This window comes from Genypterus blacodes, unplaced genomic scaffold, assembly GCF_046128005.1.
Source record: "Genypterus blacodes isolate CSIRO-AG114 ecotype Tasmania unplaced genomic scaffold, CSIRO-AGI_Gbla_v1 ptg000094l_1, whole genome shotgun sequence".
NCBI classification, from domain to species: domain Eukaryota; kingdom Metazoa; phylum Chordata; class Actinopteri; order Ophidiiformes; family Ophidiidae; genus Genypterus; species Genypterus blacodes.
In genome coordinates this window covers 882,352-901,231 of record NW_027466898.1, presented here as the reverse complement: position 1 = coordinate 901,231, position 18,880 = coordinate 882,352, and the positions used below count along the sequence as shown (strand labels likewise).

At 43.3% G+C, this 18,880-nt stretch overlaps 1 protein-coding gene across 1 annotated transcript in view; it reads right to left on the bottom strand.

Moving 5' to 3' along the window:
• Positions 1-1,047: 1,047 nt before the first annotated feature.
• prex1 (phosphatidylinositol-3,4,5-trisphosphate-dependent Rac exchange factor 1) overlaps positions 1,048-18,880 on the bottom strand; it is a 77,175-nt gene continuing 59,342 nt past the window's right edge. The window contains exons 25-40 of the mRNA XM_076159273.1: positions 16,669-16,954; positions 15,716-15,931; positions 12,377-12,465; positions 11,929-12,011; positions 10,910-11,000; positions 10,646-10,774; positions 10,514-10,555; positions 9,554-9,771; positions 8,426-8,528; positions 6,677-6,820; positions 5,849-5,963; positions 4,902-4,968; positions 3,973-4,148; positions 3,639-3,741; positions 3,362-3,429; positions 1,048-3,259 (exon numbers count right to left, since the gene is read on the bottom strand). Coding sequence (XP_076015388.1) covers positions 3,217-3,259; positions 3,362-3,429; positions 3,639-3,741; positions 3,973-4,148; positions 4,902-4,968; positions 5,849-5,963; positions 6,677-6,820; positions 8,426-8,528; positions 9,554-9,771; positions 10,514-10,555; positions 10,646-10,774; positions 10,910-11,000; positions 11,929-12,011; positions 12,377-12,465; positions 15,716-15,931; positions 16,669-16,954 — 1,973 coding nt within the window. The 3' untranslated portion in view covers positions 1,048-3,216. The remainder of the gene's footprint in view (positions 3,260-3,361; positions 3,430-3,638; positions 3,742-3,972; positions 4,149-4,901; positions 4,969-5,848; positions 5,964-6,676; positions 6,821-8,425; positions 8,529-9,553; positions 9,772-10,513; positions 10,556-10,645; positions 10,775-10,909; positions 11,001-11,928; positions 12,012-12,376; positions 12,466-15,715; positions 15,932-16,668; positions 16,955-18,880) is intronic.

The window sequence follows — 18,880 nt, the reverse complement described above, 5'->3', positions numbered from 1 at the left end:
AACCACGCGAAACTGCAATGTGGAAGCTTTTGTCTGAGCCCCTTCCGGCCAACTGACGGGCACAGCGAGGAGGGACATGCACATGATTCTCACTCCATAGTCTAATCAGCAAATTGCTCCAGCTGCAACGTATGCTGCATTCAGGAAAGTCAAGCAATGACTCAGAATTTAAAGTTAAATTCAACACGGAATCACTTTTCGTCTCAGTTTAGTGACTAGTGTTTCTATGTTGTGATTGATGGTAGATTGCAGTCATATTTCGATTATAAGTCCCGATTCTATAAAATCTATCCCAGAGGATGTAACCTTCCATACAGACTCTTCTCTATACCCAAGTCTGATCCAGGAGAGATACTAAGCAAGGCTTTCATTTTTATAATGCTTGTTCATACAATATTCATAGGCGCAGGGCTTCTTCAGTCAGGATAATGGACATTCTAAAACTATGTCAGATCGTGCTCCTGCTTCAGCAATGCTCAAGAACACATACAGGAGTTGCCAAATTATTTCTCTGAGTCACTAAAGGGAGGCTTTTGCCTGTTAAATCACATTTAATGATGTTGGCGAGTAATTATCTGCATAGTAATCCGTCTAAATGTGTGAAGCTGTACAACATGTGGGGGAAATGACATCAATGACACCATGGAGGTTTCTCTGTCAAAGACTACCAGCCTGATGTAGTGTTTGACCTGGATACTGTTGCTTTCACAATCTGGCTGGTGGTGCATATATATATATATATATATATATATATATATATATATATATATATATATACTTCTTTAATCTTTAGGGGAAATAACACCTCTGAACAGCTGTGACCAAACATGGAGCTGTTAAACAATGTAGATCTGTTAGCTGCAAAGTAAAGGGATCAACTGCTGCTAATAATGTTGATTAATGTAGATAGATAGATAGATAGATAGATAGATAGATAGATAGATAGATAGATAGATAGATAGATAGATAGATAGATAGATAGATAGATAGATAGATAGATAGATAGATATCCCATACTGGATCACACAAGCGTAGTCATACAGTGAACATTTTATTTACTAGCTTGTTAAGATTTGATTTACAATGATATTTTTTAGAAAGACTCATCGAAGATCCTTTGTACAGTTATTTTCAGGCAACATAAAATTGCAAATAAAGTATATACATTAATTAAACATTAGAATAATGTCAATAAATGAGTAATCAGTGACATATTTGTTTGTCCAGCTATACCAACATGCTGCAGTCATTAGCTAAATGAATGTAGAGAGCAGGTTTATACACACACACACACACACACTGCTCTGAATGTCTATACAGCAATGATGCTTATATCCACTGACTGTTACATGCAGGCTGAGAGATGTATGATGTCATCTCACAGCGGCCATGCGAGTACTGGTAGGGTTTGCAGAGACAATGTGAACATGCTCATTTGGGACGGGACGAGAGCTTTTAAATGAATAAAAAAAGGGCTGAGGGGTCCGTCTAATGAATGCAGCATGTCAACGGACAAATGCAAGTTCAACCATTTGACAGTCAAAAACCAGCAAAATGTCAGTCAGTGAGGTTACGCTCAGAAAAAGAGAAACAGATTCTCTTCAAATGTACAGTCAACAATACAAAAAAAAAAAGATTTAAATGTTTTATATACTATATTATCTTCATAAAAATAATCCAATTTAATTTATAGCATTACTCTGCTGCTGTAAAACATAAAACATATCCTATCTTTTCCTCTGGCGGACAATGTTACACTTTATAGTATGTACAAGAAATTAAAATCAATCTGCAGTAACAGTATTGTTACTGTGTCTCAGTCCTGAAATGATCCCTTTGTTTACATCATCCACAAACTGCTTACAGTACATTCTGCTAACTCTGTAAATGGAACGGACCAATCATTGTGCTTGTTTCATTACTTACAGCAAATACTACCGTTTCAATGTAAAAGCCGATTTAAAACCAAAACAATTTACGATAGAAGGAAGTCCTTCAACTAATACACTTGAACTAATATATTAATCATTTATGAATGATTCAGTATCCCGACCTGTTGACTCGGGTGTACTGGGCGAACTTAACGAGCTCTGAGTGGCTTCCTTAGTCCTGATTGTGATTAGCTAGCTTCTGTTCAACTTCCCTCCTTCTCTCCCTGAAGATTACTGTAACACTTGCTGACAAAATCAAACGCCATATGCATAAATAAAAGAATTACACAAGCAGTCAAGTCTAAAAATGGCATGCCATTGGTCCTTTAAATACTGTTCAATACGTAGGCTGGAATGCTTTTAATTCTTTAATACCTGATATTGAAAATTGAGGGTTAAAAATGCTCCTTCTGGACACAATAAATAACAATCCTTCATATAGTGCAGTAATACAGTACTTACACTAAACCTACAGTAATTGCACAGTAACCACATGCAATGGGCTGAAGAGAGAGCAGCCCCCTACCATCCGTCCTCTCATCTGACCCCATACCTCTCTACTTTCATCACTCTTTCTATTTTTGTTTTTTTTTGTACTTTCTCCATCTAGTTATCCAGCTACCTTACATGAATACCAGGGTATTCAAGTAAAATCAAGACTTCCGCACATTGAGCCCTGGGGCACCCCCGGGCCCCGATCAGAGGCAGACACAGCTCTCTGGCATTTGCAGTCCGAGGCAAAATGTTTTTTTTTTTGCGTGTAAGACAAGAGTCAGCTACAGGTAGTTTGGTTAATCCAGTTAAGAAAAGCTCGGCTATAAGCACAGACACTGTCCTCCTCGTCTTTATGAAGCTGTGGCCTCAAACTGCTGTCTCCCTTTCGCTCGTGTTGTGAGTATCCAGTTCCTTAACTCTGAATATGTTGAAGCAGTTGTTAAGCCATTCGTGTCAGCTTTATCTAGACAGACAGCCAAACCAGAGTACATGATAAGTCCTGAGATGTTCAGGCTGCATAAGTCTCACTAGGCGCTCCAATGTGTTTGACATTAGTCGGCTGTACAATCTCCTCTTGTCATGCTAGCAGAGTTAGGCTATTTGTTGCACAGAAGATTCAAGTGCATCCATTCCGGAATGATCCCTGTGTAATAGGGACAAAGAGGAGGAACAAGGTCCTTCCAGCGGCAGTGTCTCATTGAAGGAAAGCAGTGAGATTTGCACTCTTTATCGATGTCACGTCTTCCTCTTCCATAACGGGATGAGGAATAAGACTGCAGCGATGATTCTCTCAGAGTTCTCCGTCTGACGGTGGCAAACACAGCTTGAAGAGCCTGTCGGGAGAAGATAATTCCAGTTTGTTTACATCCATAAACAGTCCAATGTAATGTACAGAGGGCATAATAAAGGTGCTTTGAAGTGGATGTATTCTGTACCTAGGGGCTGAAGGAGGCATCTGGTCCATGACCTTCAGATTCTTTGCTGTGAGCTCAACTCTTGCACCCTGGTAGAAGAGAAAACAAACATGTAAAGGGTTTCTATAACCTCTATGGATGAAATACAGCTGTTTCTGGTCTCTTGTTGCCGCTGTCTGAATGACAAAGCAGGCAAGAAGGAAGCAATGTGTAGGAGTAATTCCCAATACCCAATATACTGTACTACATATTTCCTGTATGAGTCCTTATACTGTATTTCAGTGCTACTGAGGTTTACCTGTTTGCGCATTATGTCCATGGTCTGCATGATGCAGCGTGGCATGAGGCCATGGTTCCTGGCTAGGATCATAGCCTGCTCCAGGGTCACGCTTAGCATACATCTGCAGAAAGCAAAGAGGTCAAAGGTCAGCACACAAGGTCAGATCATATTTTGTGATCTTTTCTACGCAAACCATCAGACACAGGTGACACAAATATGTGCCGTGATGGAGGCAGTGGAGTCAGGCTGTGTGTCTGAGATTCACTCATGCATTCCAGTCTCTATTTCGATCTCTATGTCAGCTGACTGGCCGTTAATCTAGGTGCTGATTGCTCTCGGTTGCCACACTGACCTCTGCATGCCGGTGCCACACATGGTGATGTGACAGGCTCCCAGGCGGTTACACAGCTCCGAGGACACACACAGCACACTCACACCTGACGGGTGGCCCTGAGGGCTGGGGCGCACGTTGACGTACGACTGCATGAGTCGGCAAAGGTCGTCCAGGGTGTTGAGGGGTCGCAGCAGCTACGGGGGGTGGAAGGTGTCAAAGGTTAAATGGAGAAAAGGAATCAGCACAAACTGACCATCTTACCAAGACATTTAGACTACCGAGTCATTTGTTTCATATAGAATTTCACTTCTACACTTTCCGTGTTACAGATATAATTCAATAAGACCATACACCAGCAGATTCCAAGACATTTAACACTCTATACTAGACTGAATAGACTAAATGGCTTGTTAAGATGGTGGAAAATGGAAGGAACCCATCAAAGAAAACATGAGCTGTTCTAACCTTTTGCATTTGTTTTTGAAGAACAATGGAAACCTGAGAACAACAACAAGTCTCTCCATCTTCAGACTACATCTGTTTGTGCTACTCATCTATATTCGCTGGATTCTATTTCAGCTACAGAGAGTTTGGGGCACTAGAACTTTCTTTTTACTCTAAGTCTCTCTACATCGCTGACATTCAAATGGAGGCGTTTTTAAATGTTGAGGTGAATTGATTTACATGGAGTGTAGAGGTTAGTTGAGGTTAATACGGGAATCTCTAAGAGGGTTTTCCAGTGAAGGAACGGGACACCAGTTCATCTTACTTTGGAAATGCTTGGTTGGAGGTCTCTAACTTCAAGGCCCAGTATCTGTGCTTGCATTTATATTCAGTCACAACATTATACACAAATGGACTTACGTTGCAAGTACAGAAGAAAGCACATACACTGGCCAAAAGTGGCACAAACACATGATTATTTGTCACAATACGTGTATATTTACCTGGTCAATCTTCATTGCTGTGCTGTTTGAGTCTGTGGGGAGATTGGATTTCTCCAAATAGAAAGCCCTATAAGGAGGAAAACATCAATTTCAGTGATCCTCTACAGATTATAGTCTCTAACTCAATGTATGAGGAAGATGAGCCACCTTGTAGAGCGCTTCACCACATAGAAAGTCAATCTGTTATGCATAAGGTTGTGGCCACCATTCTTGCATGGTTTATTGACTTTGCATGAATTATTTCCTGGAACTTAGAATGCATACGTATATCTGAAATTGCATCCGTCTCATACCAAAATAAATCCATTTACCTTAACCTGTCAGATCCCAAACCCTTTCTGGATCTAACCTTGAACCGTACACCTGTTGATAGACTATACGATACGCGTGCCTGTGTTTTCAATCATGATGAATGTCTTTGTTCTTGAGGAATACTAAAATAAATGTCAGCGAATGCCCGACTTCAAATGTTGAAATTCCTGTAGCCACTTCTGGATCTAACCTGGCTATAAATCCAACCTTGGGTCAACTCTTTCTTGACCACCTATCAAATCTTTAAATGATCGTTTAGCACAAATGAAATGAAATGGTAGCATTTACTGTAGATATTTATGCTCAGCTGGAAAGATATTTCAGGTATTCATAAACATTTCAACAGCTACTACAGATTTACAGAGGTTTGCAGGAGTAAATGGCAAACTCATTCACCCAATACATTCTATGAGTTCTACTCTATTAAACAATGAGAAGGTTTGTTCAGGATGTGTCTGCATAAATCACACAGAGAGAGCTCACTGCCTAACCTGAAAGTAAAAGGAAACAATCAGAGTGTAGCTCTGCCTGCTGATGCGACAGCACAGAGTGAACTATCCCTTTAAGAAGAAACATATCTGGAGTGTGAGTGGGTAAACCACTGGAGGGCTGCGATGCAGTGTAGCAGTGTGTACCTGAGTCTGCGGTAGTAGGCCTTGACCTTCTCCAGTGAGACAGCATTCGTGCGCTGCTGGAGCTCCTCCATGACTACGCAATCCTGCTGAGACACTCCCTCCGGACGCTCCAGTGCTGGACAGGAAGGCAGGGGACATTTTACTCAACACACACTAGATGTTTGCAGAACTGACATAACATCTGAGCCCATCCACTGCATGACTACTCATATTCATGTGAGGACATCTGATCTAAATGCTCACACAGACACACATAACTTTAGCATCTGCATTTTCATGCTGTGCCCTGGATTGCTCTGCAGCCTGCAGCCCTAGCAGCTTTCCTGTAGATGGCACTGTTCATCCACATTTCTGCACTACTGGATCCCTCTCAAGATGTGATCCCACCTTGTTCTATATGAAACACTATGATCTCCCTCATTGCATTAGTGTTCCAACTGGCATTTGTCTGTGGAAAATTAATGGGTAGCTGGTAGACAGGAATGATGCATAATGTTATCCATTCATATTAGGCGGGCAGAGACTCGACTGATGGAAAACTGGATGAGAGGAGAATGTAAAGGTGGAGACGTTTAAATGGATCATAAAAGATTTCAGTGTAACTCAATTGAAGCACTTATAACGATCAGGAAGTGTGGATGTGTTGTCAGGGGCAGGTATGTAACCTCTCCATGTTTTAGAGAAGAAATGTTGCATAAATGTACAACGTGTTCACTGTCTTCAAGTGTTTTTTGTTGTGATTGCTCAGTGGTGGTACTCGGTTCAGAATCTGTAGTTCACTCTCCAGTTTCTCCAGCTTTGACCCAGTGTGCCCAGTTGCTTGCTTACCCCTGGTGAACAGCACAGTGTGAAGCTTGAGGCTGCCTCCGTTCTGCAGCCGACTGGGAAGCTCACTGAAGTGACAGCTGTCCAGGTACAGAGTGACCCTCAGGGCCTGTCGGCTGCCTTCCACTTGGTAGCACACTGGTGTGTCTGCAACACACACGCAAGCAAACACAGGGGAGATTTTAACAAGATTGCTCTGTTAAAGCACTCATGAAAGAAAGCGTTAAAAAAAAAAATGTCAATTTTACATTTCAAAAACAGCAAGGAAATTACATATGGAACGCCCATGCAGGTGTTTTCTATTATTTGGAGTTGTTAGAGCGCTTGATTGATGTACAGTTACTGGAGTGACTACTAGATACACCTGAACAATACAATATATCACCCGTAAAGCTTGGTCTTTGTTGACATTGTGTTCCAGGAAAGTGTTGAAACTTTAGTTAGTGGCTAAGTTAGTGCTGAAATGCACAGGTAATAATTTATAAACCATAAGCTGCCATGTGCTGTTTCTTCCTAATCATTTCAGAGAAAAGGGAAATGGTGACCTTTACAGTGCTACCTCTATAGTTAATACTCCACTTTTGTAGGGAATCCATCAAACCTTAATCCTGTGGAATTGGCGGTGATGCTTCAGGCTGAACTCGTGGAGCCACAGACACTGAAGTGCTTTGACGACTCCACCAAACCAATCGCTTCCTGCTCACTGAGGCTGCTTTTAGCAAATCAATAGCTTCAACTACACGCTGCCGCCACAAACACTGCAACACACCAGGCTGGATACGTGAGTTCAGCACAGGCGTCCAGATGAAAACATTATAACAATTAAGTGGACTGAATGGGTGAGTAATAAGCATTAGTTTGAATGCTCACGCTGCATGCACAGTATGCACGCGGAGAGTCGACGCTTTCTGCTGCTAACTGATAACCTAGAATAGCAAATCCCTGCTTCTTTCATAGGTGTGCCTTCTAAATTGGGAAGTGTATGTTGTGCATTTCCTTTAAGCCACAATCTCTACAGGCCACATTGAAGCTGCTAAAAAGGAGAGCGGGATTCAGGAAGAGTTCATCCTTTGTGTTTGTTCGCTTTCAGGCTTCTGGTAACCTGGAACACTTTGAGTGAGTACAGATAACCGAAGCAATTAAAGGCAGAAAGACCCAGGTGTGTCAAACGTTATATAAAACGGTCATGTCAGTAAAGCTGCTAATAGCCGCAATGATCAATTTAGGTGCTCCCTCAGCTAGAAATATTACTACAACGTTGTATTGAAATGCTGACGCCACCTTGAACACTGTGGCAGGGCAGCAGGAATGCAGACCTCACAGACTCCAATACCAAATTCATGTTGATGCAAGAACTTCACATGGTTATGAGTACTTCACTGCATGTATACATCCGTGAGTGCATGTACTTCACATGCATTAGAGCAGCCCGCAAGTGTAAACACAGCTCCACGCAGATCGGTCGAGAATTAATCTGTCATACAAGGGCAATGAGGACTTTAAGACACAGCCGGCTAAGCTTGTGTTTAAGATGATTTATGAAACAGTTATACTGTTGCTTTAGCTCTCAATTCATTGGCTCTCTGGTGAAAAGAAAAGGAAATCTGCAACGGCAAATAGCAATCCCCCTCAATAGCTACCACGTATCCACATAATGGAACTTTATTCAGAGTCGGTCGGACCACACAGCTGCTCATTACCGGCAGTCTGGTTTGAATGGGCCAGTCAGTCTTTGTTGATGGAGTCTCTTACTTGCAACGAGACACTCGTCCTCCAGTTGCCTGAAGAACACAGTGACTTTGTCCAGGTCCAACAGGGCAGCCTTGGTGTCTTCCAGCATGGTCCGCTCCTCCTTCTGCCAGAAAAGAGAAAGAACCCTCACAAATCAGAGCAGGAAGAGTTTTGATAGGTCTGAAGACAGCTGCGTGTCTAGATAAACCCTACAGACCTGAGGCATCTGAGTCAACAACACACCAGATGGGTAGAACGGCTACTACTGCATTCTGTACTATAATTGCTATGAGCTGAATCTGATCATATTTTTCTATTAAATTACATCCAACCTGTCGACCTAAAGTCTCTCTATCAGTAAACCAATGGATTTGCCTTGGCTCAAATGAGAATATGGTGCTTAGTTTGTTACCTGGATGCTCACATAATAGCACCAAAGAGCAAAATGCTACTTAAGAGGGGTAGAGGCCCTGTTGTTAAGTTAAATTGATGGCTTTCAGTCATTCAAACATTGGTCTCCCATGCAGCAAAGTTACGCAACGGTTTTGTTCGAGCACAACAACACTGTGAAGTCAGGGATGTTCACTCGATGCTTAGCGGTGATCCCGCTGGACTAAATTGCTCATTCCCTGTTGCTGCACTGTCGGCGTGATGTTTTTAGTAAGTTTTCTGTAGATCCACACATTTTTTTAGCTCCTGCTTGTTTGTTTTGCATGTTGGAAGAAAGATGGTTTTGTAAGTAGGAGACCACCGACTAAGATCTCTGCAGCATCTATGACGGTAAAGTAATGGGAACGAAATGTCAAATACAACCCAAAGGTGTTTGATTGCCAGCAGAGTAATGTAAGGGAGTGTAAAGGCTTGTGTTGATTCTAAGCGACTTTCAACGACACCTCTGGTAACAGATGGGTGGAGGTGTACAAACAACTCTGGAACTGTCTCTGGTACTAGGTAAGGAACTATACAGTGGTTGGTCTCCTACATGTTCACTGTTCTTTCCTTGCTTCAAATGTTCACTTCTGAAGTATTCTTGTCGCTTAAGGAAGTGCGTGTGCATCTAATTGAAGAGTACTCTGAAACCTGTCAGAGTCCTACTGGGCCAACTACTGTATTTCAAACTTGACCTATTATAACCTGTTGACTCCTCACCAAGTGTGGCGCCAGTGTGGCCTGGAAGTGCAACAGCACCCCGATGACAGAAATCTGCTCCAGCCACTTGCGGCTGGTCTCCTTGCTGTCTTCCTGGTATTCGCCGGCGTTGTTGAAACGGGCTCGCAGCGCCGCCAACAGCTGCTCCGCCAGCGTGCACAGGGCGCCCGTCGCTGCCTGACAGAAGATAACGTCCCGCCGCAGCTGCAGAGACGTGTCTAGTGTTGTGGAGGAGGAGAGAGGTTTAATGAAGGGGGAGGAGGAGCAATCATAGAATTATTTGAAGCAGTAGAAGCAATAATAATAGTAAAAATTAACAATAGGAGCGTCCTATTATTCAACACCTCCGCTCATGTACTAACAGGGTCAGCTGGCCTCACCTTGAAACCCCAAAAGACCAGGATGCTACCAACAACAACAGCATCTATCATTTACTGTATATTTCAATGACAGGAAGGATAATCATTACCACTTATTAGTATTAATGGCGTTATAGAATATAACTCTTTATAAAAACTCTCCACTTCAGTTTCATTTGATGAGGGGTTAGCTGCTCCGCCCAAATCTCATTTGATTGGCTGAAATGTAGGATTGCAGTGTAGATTAAGTAATACAAAATGTTTTATCAGGAGTAGGAAAGTGCAAAAAAAAGAAGAGTTTCGGTACAAGAATCAGAGTTCAGAATTCAGACGTTTAAGAAGCTGCCAATAACCGGAGGTAGAACTGGCTGTTCTTTCTCATCTGAAGAATGACCTCATTTGCAAACAGCATCAAAATGTTGGAAGCACTTTAACTGCTCCAGGTACGATGCCTGAAACAGAGGCATGCTGTGCGATTACACAGCTTGCCTCGACATCTCTTATGGTAATTTGACTGGAAGTCGAACTGGATTACATCACAAGCCCAGGCGTCCAACCCCAGCGTGTTCTAAATGCACTCTAAATGCCTGTGTTACTCTACCTGTGCACTTGAGCAGAGCCAGGAGGAGCTGATTCTTTCCCTCTGTGGGTTGAGGGAAAAACAAGAGGAAATGACCAACTGTTGCTCAATAGGATCATATGGCAGGTGCGTATGCGTGTGTAATCTACTAACCATCCACAAATCTCTGCAGGCTCTCCACCAGTGTTTTGATCGAGCTGGGCAGGTTCCAAGGGTCTTCCTGGATGTTCTTGTGGATAACGTAACGACAGCGAACCGTCCAATCTTCTGTTTGACGAAACTCTGACCACATACATCCAAGAATGTCATTGTGTGCTGGTTGTTGACGGTCACATAAACAGAAGCACGATGACACACCCTTTCACTCACACATACACACTCACACACATATTGATATACAGTAAACACAGTATTTACCTGGCTGACTGTGGTCAGAGTAAAAATGCTTGGTCTCGTCACAGGCCTTGGACATGACAGGTCCTTTGAGCAGGTTGTTGATGGAGTCAACCTATGGGTGCACACACACATATACGCACAGTGTCAGGTAATCAATCAGGCTTTCTCTGCACTTCACACCTCCTTACCCTTTTTATTTTCTACACTCCACTTCCAGCTCTCTCCTTTCTTTCTGTCACTCACTCACACATCTTCACACACACACACACACACACACACACAAACACACACCCCTATAGGTTCTGGCTATGGTCTTTCATCAACAACAACAAGGCTTGTGTTTGAAACCCTTCTGAGCTGCTGAGTACATGTGGAAAGAGCTGTAAGAGCCAAAGCAGGTACAACCCAGAGGAGTCAAAGGAGATGGTGATGAAAACATGGATGGATCTCTTAAACTGGTATGATTGAGGATTTTGTATGAGTGCAAATCTACGTGTTTGTGTGTATGTCCGTGTGTGTGTGAGAGAGAGAGAGAGAAACAAAGAAAAAGAGCAAATCAGGGTGGGGGAGGGCAGAAAGAGAAAAGAGATAAAGTGAAAGATGAGAGAGAAAACCAGGACCCTAACAAGAGGAGCAAGAGACCTCTGCTAGGTTACTGAGTCCATATGTTGAACCACTGCTATTTGCATCATCTAAGTTGGTTGGGGTTGGAGAGTGGGGCTGACACCTTCTGTTTGTTCCAGTTTTGTTTTTTGACAGTCCTAAATCATCTGGTTGAAGTTGTATTATCTTTTATTTGGTCTGTAACATATTGAAGGATCTAATTTGAGGTGAAGGCTTTCCTGTTGGTTTAAGGTTCTAGGCAGGGGCAGACTGAGGTTAAGAGGCTACAGGTTCAGATCAAGCACACAGTGGTGGAGTTTTAGCTTTGGGTTAAGCAGTTAAAGACACACACGGAAATGAGAGCGATCCCTCTCATCTTGTGTGCCGGCTGTCAGTGAGCAGTCAGTGAGCAGTCTGTGATGTCTGCCGCTGGTTACCTGGTTGAAAAGGTGCTCCAGGCAGCCGTGCAGCTTGTCCTGTTTGTCCGAGGGAATCCGCATGTCACACGGCAACTCGTCACCTAGCAGGCAAACCAAGGAATGAGTTGAGAAGTCACACATTAACACACAGCAGGGGGTCGACATTATTGTACTGTCTGCTGCTGCCTCCAATCAGGGATACAGAGGTTGACAAGCAGACTTCTCTTGTCTCGCTGCAGTGTGTATGTGCCTGATGTGCCTTCTTCTGATGAGATTTTAAATGATGATGTAATCACGCTACACTGCCATCACAAGTGTCACATATCGGACACAAGTCATAGTCATGAGTGAAAAGTGGGGCTCAAGGTGCGTGGTTTCTGCATGAAAATTGGATGGACAGGAAACAGATATACTGTAGGGACGCAGCAATAAAAGAAACTAAATTCTCCTTGGAGGCGGCCGTTACCTGATCCCATCTCGTCACTCCCCAGGTAAGAGCTGTTACTGCGTACGCTGGTGTAGGACAGGACGGAATCTCTGTTGCTGTTGCACTCACTGGAACACACACACAAACATGCATAGTAAAACATCAATATAAAGCAAAGCATTCATTTTTCCCTACTGAAACCACAGAGGGAATTACGAACGCTGCGTCATGTAATTATGCTGCCAAATAATTCCTCTGATTGTAACTGGCTTTTCTGATTTAAAGCAGGTAATTAAATGTTTTTCTCAAAACATCCACCACTGGCTTACACTCCACTGAAACACATTAAATTACATCTGCATGCATTCCAATACAGTGACGTAATTAACACCCTATCACACACACACACACACACACACACACGTATAACTCTCTTTTAAATAAACATCATGTTGCACCACGTTTGACACCGCATTCTGTCACACCTTTGCACAGCTCTCAGTCCGTCTCAGACATCAGACGTCTTTGTGAAAGGGTATTTTCAGTCACACATTTACGTGATTCAACATGATTACCGGGTGCACGTGAAAGAGTTATGTAGCTCAAATTATACACCGCTTCAAAGGTGAGCACGCTCTCTGTGCCTCCTCAGAGAAAAACCCTGAGTGAGTCACAGGCTGGATTACCATGACAAATGGCCTACACACATCTACCAGCTTACAATTGACAACACCATCTTTGTCCTCTCCTGCTATGATCCTGCTTTGGCTAGAAGACAAAATCAGGGCTCAGGAGGAGACATCACCTGCCGGGGTATTTTGCGGTCTCTGATGGGCGTGTGAGTGTGCGCACACCGGTAATTACAGTAAGGACTTCCAGTTATTTGGCTTGATTTCTCTGGCTTTCATTCACACACCTTAGTAATGTGAACCCAGACAGGTTTATATATCCCCTAGGTCCGTCTCTGTCTCTGTGTCCTGTCTGCTCCCATGTGGGGTGTTGAATTTTCTGGCTGAATTCACAAATTGTTGCCGTCTCTTGTCTCATGCTTCCAATAGACTGACGCCAAATATAGCCTCACACACCTTCTGTCAACACCGTGAGTGCCACAGTAACAATTATCCTGCTTATAGTGGCAGATAATCCACACCACACACACAAACATGCAGGCCCTGTTCACACTTAATAAACTGCAACTTTTGAAGACCCACTGTGTTGACGGCATCATGCCATCGTGAGTGGATTCACTCAAGCCAACACTCAGCCGGCTCAGCACATGAAACAAGTCTGGTTTATTTAGAGCCGGAGGAATCCTATTAGTTCCATCATCCCTCATATTAATTAGCGCACCATTACCTTCTCCTATTACCATTACGGTACATTGTTGTAATGGCCCTGTCAGGTCACGGTGGGCATGTTAACGAGCTGCTACATAGACACATGCTTCCTGTTTCATCCTCTGGTGTCAATAAAGAGGAACGCACACGTCTCTGCTACGGAGCTGCATTTAAGGAGGTGCTGCAAATGCATACAAAATGTTTAACTCCATACACATCTGGGAATCCCAACGCATGACGTGTGTGCGCGTGACGCACCATTAAATAAATTGATTAATCAACCGAGGGGCTTATAAATCGGTAAATGTATTCCTTACTTGCACCTTTTGTTTACGATTTAGTCCAATATGTCTATAACTGTTTTAAGATGAGTTCTCGTCCATGTTTACTTTGAATGAGACATCTCGAGCAAGTTGGCTTGTGGAATGGTGGAAGTCAAGCATGGATGGAGGTGTGTATCGTCACGGATTTGTCTGTGATGGAGGAGGTAAACTATCTGCACTTTAAGCAAATCCATTTGCAAGCTGTGACTCGAGATTCATTATGATGCCAGGAGTGAACTGCAGTCTACTGTCAGCCTAATCCAGATACTGTTTAGACATATTTGGATACAAGCCACTGGGTTTTAACAAGACTATAAACGCACACACGCAGGCTTGACAGCTTTTAGACAGACACAATGTACCCAAGGTTTGAACTGAATCTACTGTGATTTTTTCACACCCTCTCTCCTTTTTTCACCTTCTCTCCTCATTTCTACCTTTCACTCTCTGTTGCGTGCATGTCTTCACCGTCCTTGTACTCACATCATGTTCCTCTCACGCTGTTCTGAGCCAATGCTTGGATTGCTGAGCTCTGTTGTGGTTTGTTGCCACCTCTGGCTTTCATGTCTGTTTTTCTCAGCAGGACCCAAAAAACAAAATACACCCACCCGTAATCACACTAAGCACTATCTTTCACATCCCAAACTTGTGTGGGGGGGGCACATCCACATCTATGTTTGCTGCATTATACTGCTACCTTGGACAAAAAAACAAATTGCTTCAAAAGTTTGTGTGTGTGTGTGTGTGTGTGTGCGTGTGCGTGGAACACACATGATGCAGCCTACATTTTCCTTTGCATTTTATTCCACTGAGGTAGTTGTGTTTCACATAGTGTGGCGCGGCCGTAATGACAGAGAGGGTGAGGAGGCCGCGCCCCGAACATTTGGCTCTATTATACACCAGCCCACCGCACCAACAACCAATAACTACATCTTAGTGGGTGGTGGAGGGTGGGGCTCTGTGGAGCACTGCCCAGAGGACTGCATGTGCATGTGCACTTGCACACACACCACTCACACACACGCAACATCTGAATCAACTCGCAACAAGAAAATGACATAACCAGATTTGACCAAAACATTTTGAAGTCTTTTTTAGGCCTCGAACGTGGTTAAAATGTCAACATCTGGAATGGATTGTAACCTCCAAAGGGGGGAAATGAGTGCCACTGTGGTTTCATAAAGTAAAGAGAAAACTGCATGTGGTCACTTGTGTTTTATAGATACAAACCCAGGTGTGAGACAAGGTGTCGCATGATGCCAATCTGCTGCTACACCGGGTGAATCCAGAGAAACTTTATTTGTTTAACCCAAAGTATTCAATCAAATAGTTCAGCCTGCAAAATAAGGAATTTTCTGTCCAATTGTCACAGACAATTATTGAATTATTGAAACTTCTGTACATTTTCACTGTAAAAAATGATTTAACTTTTTAAAATGGCAATTGGCTTGAAATCAGCATAAAGTACTCAATTATGTAAACAATCCATGAGCTAAAAATCTCCTCACATGCCATACTTGCTTTCCTGAGCAGGTCAAGCAATGCATCATCTATACTCAACAAATCATGGAATCCAGTTCTTCCATCATGTTTATCTCTACATTTCTGCCTAAATCACGAGACAGTTAAGTGTGTAAACATACTGACAGTCATTTCAACTTGAGCTACATATATTAGGATTAGTTTTAGTATATTAGTGACTCTCTGTCAACAATCACCTGTAGGAGTCTCTGTAGCTCATGGTGTCATGACCCGAGTCCTCCTGGTCCTCCTCGTTGACCTTGAAGCAGACCCTTTTGATGCCACCTTGCTCCACTTTGTCCTGGTCACAGCCGTCCTCACAGGGGGCCAGAGATGGAGGCTGGCTTGGCTCGTAGACAGGAGGCTCGCCTTCACCTGGGAGCTGTGTGGGCTCAGTGATCGATGATAAGAGGCTTTGGGAATACATGAAACATTACAGAAAATTAGATCTGAACAAAAACCACTAATATTTCCTCTATAACAAAATATAGAGAATATTAAAGTTCAATCCAAATGAAATGTTTCAAGAACTGAGCATTTAGGAGTCAAATCCTTTAAATAATGTGCCGTTAGATGTTTAGGAGTTGAAAGAAGTTTAAAAAAAACTGTAAAACCTGTGCACCTTCAATATCCTCCCACACACACACACCCCCACACACACATCTTATCACGCCCTTCCTCAGCACAAAAACAAAAGAGACATCCTTTCTACTGGCTTCACTCCCTGTTCCTGTACTGGGCCTGGCCCATAAATATTTTGGGCCTGAAGAATGTTCCTTTTGTAAAACCTCAGCTTTAAACGAGGCAAAGGGCAGACAGACAAAGAGAGGCTGACAAACAGCCTCAGGAGTCTGGACTGGGGATTACAGTTCCTAGCTTGTTATGCAGAGATCTTTAAATATCACTGTGAAGGCTGCAGAAATAGTCTGCTCACATATAAACACAGCTGGAATGTCAATATTTGATCAAAGCGCCAGCTGTTACAGCTGAACGGATATGAGTGAATAATAAAAAGGTGTAGTTTTCTCTTTATTAGGGAGATGGCAGCTAAGAATCACAGAGCAGACAAAAGAGACTGATATGAATGTAGTGCTAAGAATAAGTTAACAGTGTAAGAATATTCAGCATACACAGATACTGTAACACTTACACATCAATCTGAGCGACATACTGCCTCATCTCCCTCACGGCAACATCCAGACGGCTGTACAAGTGAATGTAGCCATCCTGGGTGTCCATGTCTTCCTGTTTGAGCAGGTAGCTCAACCCGCACTCCCCATAGGGGCCCCGTCTGCTATCCATCAACCCCTCGCCCCCATCCACGGTCACATCTCCATTACTTTCCTGCTCGTCTCCTTCCAGGCCAGTGCAGCTCCAGGAAGGAGCTCCCATGCTGGTCACACAATGCTGAGTGTGGGACATGGGGTTCAGATTAGCTGAGGAGAGGAGAGGAGAGGAGAGGAGAGGAGAAGAGAGGAGAGGAGAGGAGAGGAGAGGAGAGGAGAGGAGAGGAGAGGAGAGGAGGATTTTAATTTCCATCTTGAGTTAGAGATATTACAGTTTCATACACAAAACCCTCATCGTTTACATCACTAATAAACCTTTATACTGGACATTTATAACATGTTTAATGAGGAGGGTTAACTGTAGTCAAGACGACAGGGTCAACAATCAACACTAATCCTACAGCCTCCAGCGTTGATCTATTAAAGCTGTAGACAGTTATGTGCTGCATATTTACATGATGTCACCAGCCGCCTCCTTTAACCTGCCAGAGTTCAGTTTCACTGCAACTTCATAACACACCAGAGCTTCACACTATTCCCTCACACATCGTGTCGCCTTCCATGCAGGCTTGCTGACCAGTAGGGGTCAGAGTGCAGCAACAAGAATGACTGGCCACCCACAAACACCACCAACTGTGTTAGCTGTTGGAATGCACACCCAAGCTTGCAACCTGCTGTGATTGGACTTCAGGTTTCTGTGTTGGTGAGTGAGAATTTCTCCCCTGTGCCACCCATGCACCTGTGCACCCATAAACCCTGCTGTAGGTTTACTCATCGTAACATAAGTGTAACAGGGGGATTATAAACAAACAAACAAACAGAGCATAGGGCAGAGTGTAGTCACTGTCCTCTGGGGCAGCTTTGGGGCTTAGTTGTTTGCTCAAGTCTGTTTAACCTGAAAGGCAGTAAATACTTGGGCAGAAACACTATATAAGGACAGAGTGGACGAATGTATTCAGCTTCACATTCCACCATCCCATATCTACCCCAGATGTTCAACAACTATCAACTAACACTCATCTGCCCTCTATTCTGAACTGAAATTCATCTCCTTGCAGAGCGCTTAGATGACGAGCAGAGAGAGAGAGAGAGAGAGCGCGGAGCAAAACTGTGTACTTTGGTAGAACACCAAACTAAACTGCAATAACCTGGCAGATACATTCCTAAATTAAATTCTTGCGGCAAGCCCACTGGGTGTAATAGTAGCACAAACACTAACAGAGAAACCTTTATCCGTTTTGTGCACATTCCACACATCCCTCAGTATTCACACAACAACCGCACGGCACGTTTGCTGGCAGAAAACAATTCCACTGTATTTCCTGATAGCTAACATAATGATTGTGTCAGTTTGGGAGATTTAAAAACGAAAATGTCTTTATGGTCGGTGTCAGAATGCTTTAAAAGGCTCCAGCGCTGCTGAGCACAACTGCTTGGCAGATGTTTGTCTGGCAGAAGGACCTGAACGATGGAGCTGAGGTATCCTGGAACAATTTGAGCCGTGCTGTCTAGACAGCTGAGGTGGAACTTATCATTCGTCAATCCCAACGTATAAACAGAGAGCAGGATGGTTCTCTCTTTAACGAAGATTGAAGGATTGCTTGATGTCTGGGCTACTTTCTTCAAATTGTTCCTCTGTGCCACTGAATTTCATTTCCTCTCTCTTTCTCTGCCCTTTGACCTTTGCAGCAGTGGCACACATTCCTGCACTGCCTTCAGGGCAACATCTTTGCTGAAATCACTCATTCACTTTTCATGTCAGTAACATGGGAATTGCCTGTGGCTAATGGAGTCTTAATGGTGGGGCACTCATTCAATTTACAATAGGCATCCTTGCTGAGACTCCATAGCTGATGTGGGAGGCTGGGGTTGACATTCCCGACTCTGCGTTGTGGGATTACAATTGGTCATAAATGGTAATTAGTCGAAATGATTATTGAGCTGATGTTAAGTGGGCAAAGTTGTATTATCAGTGAAGGCCGGCCTACTTTAAGGTATTGATGAGTGAGAGTCTGGGCTAATGTTAAAATCCTCTTGGTCTTAAGTGTGTGTGTGTGTGTGTGTGTGTGTGTGTGT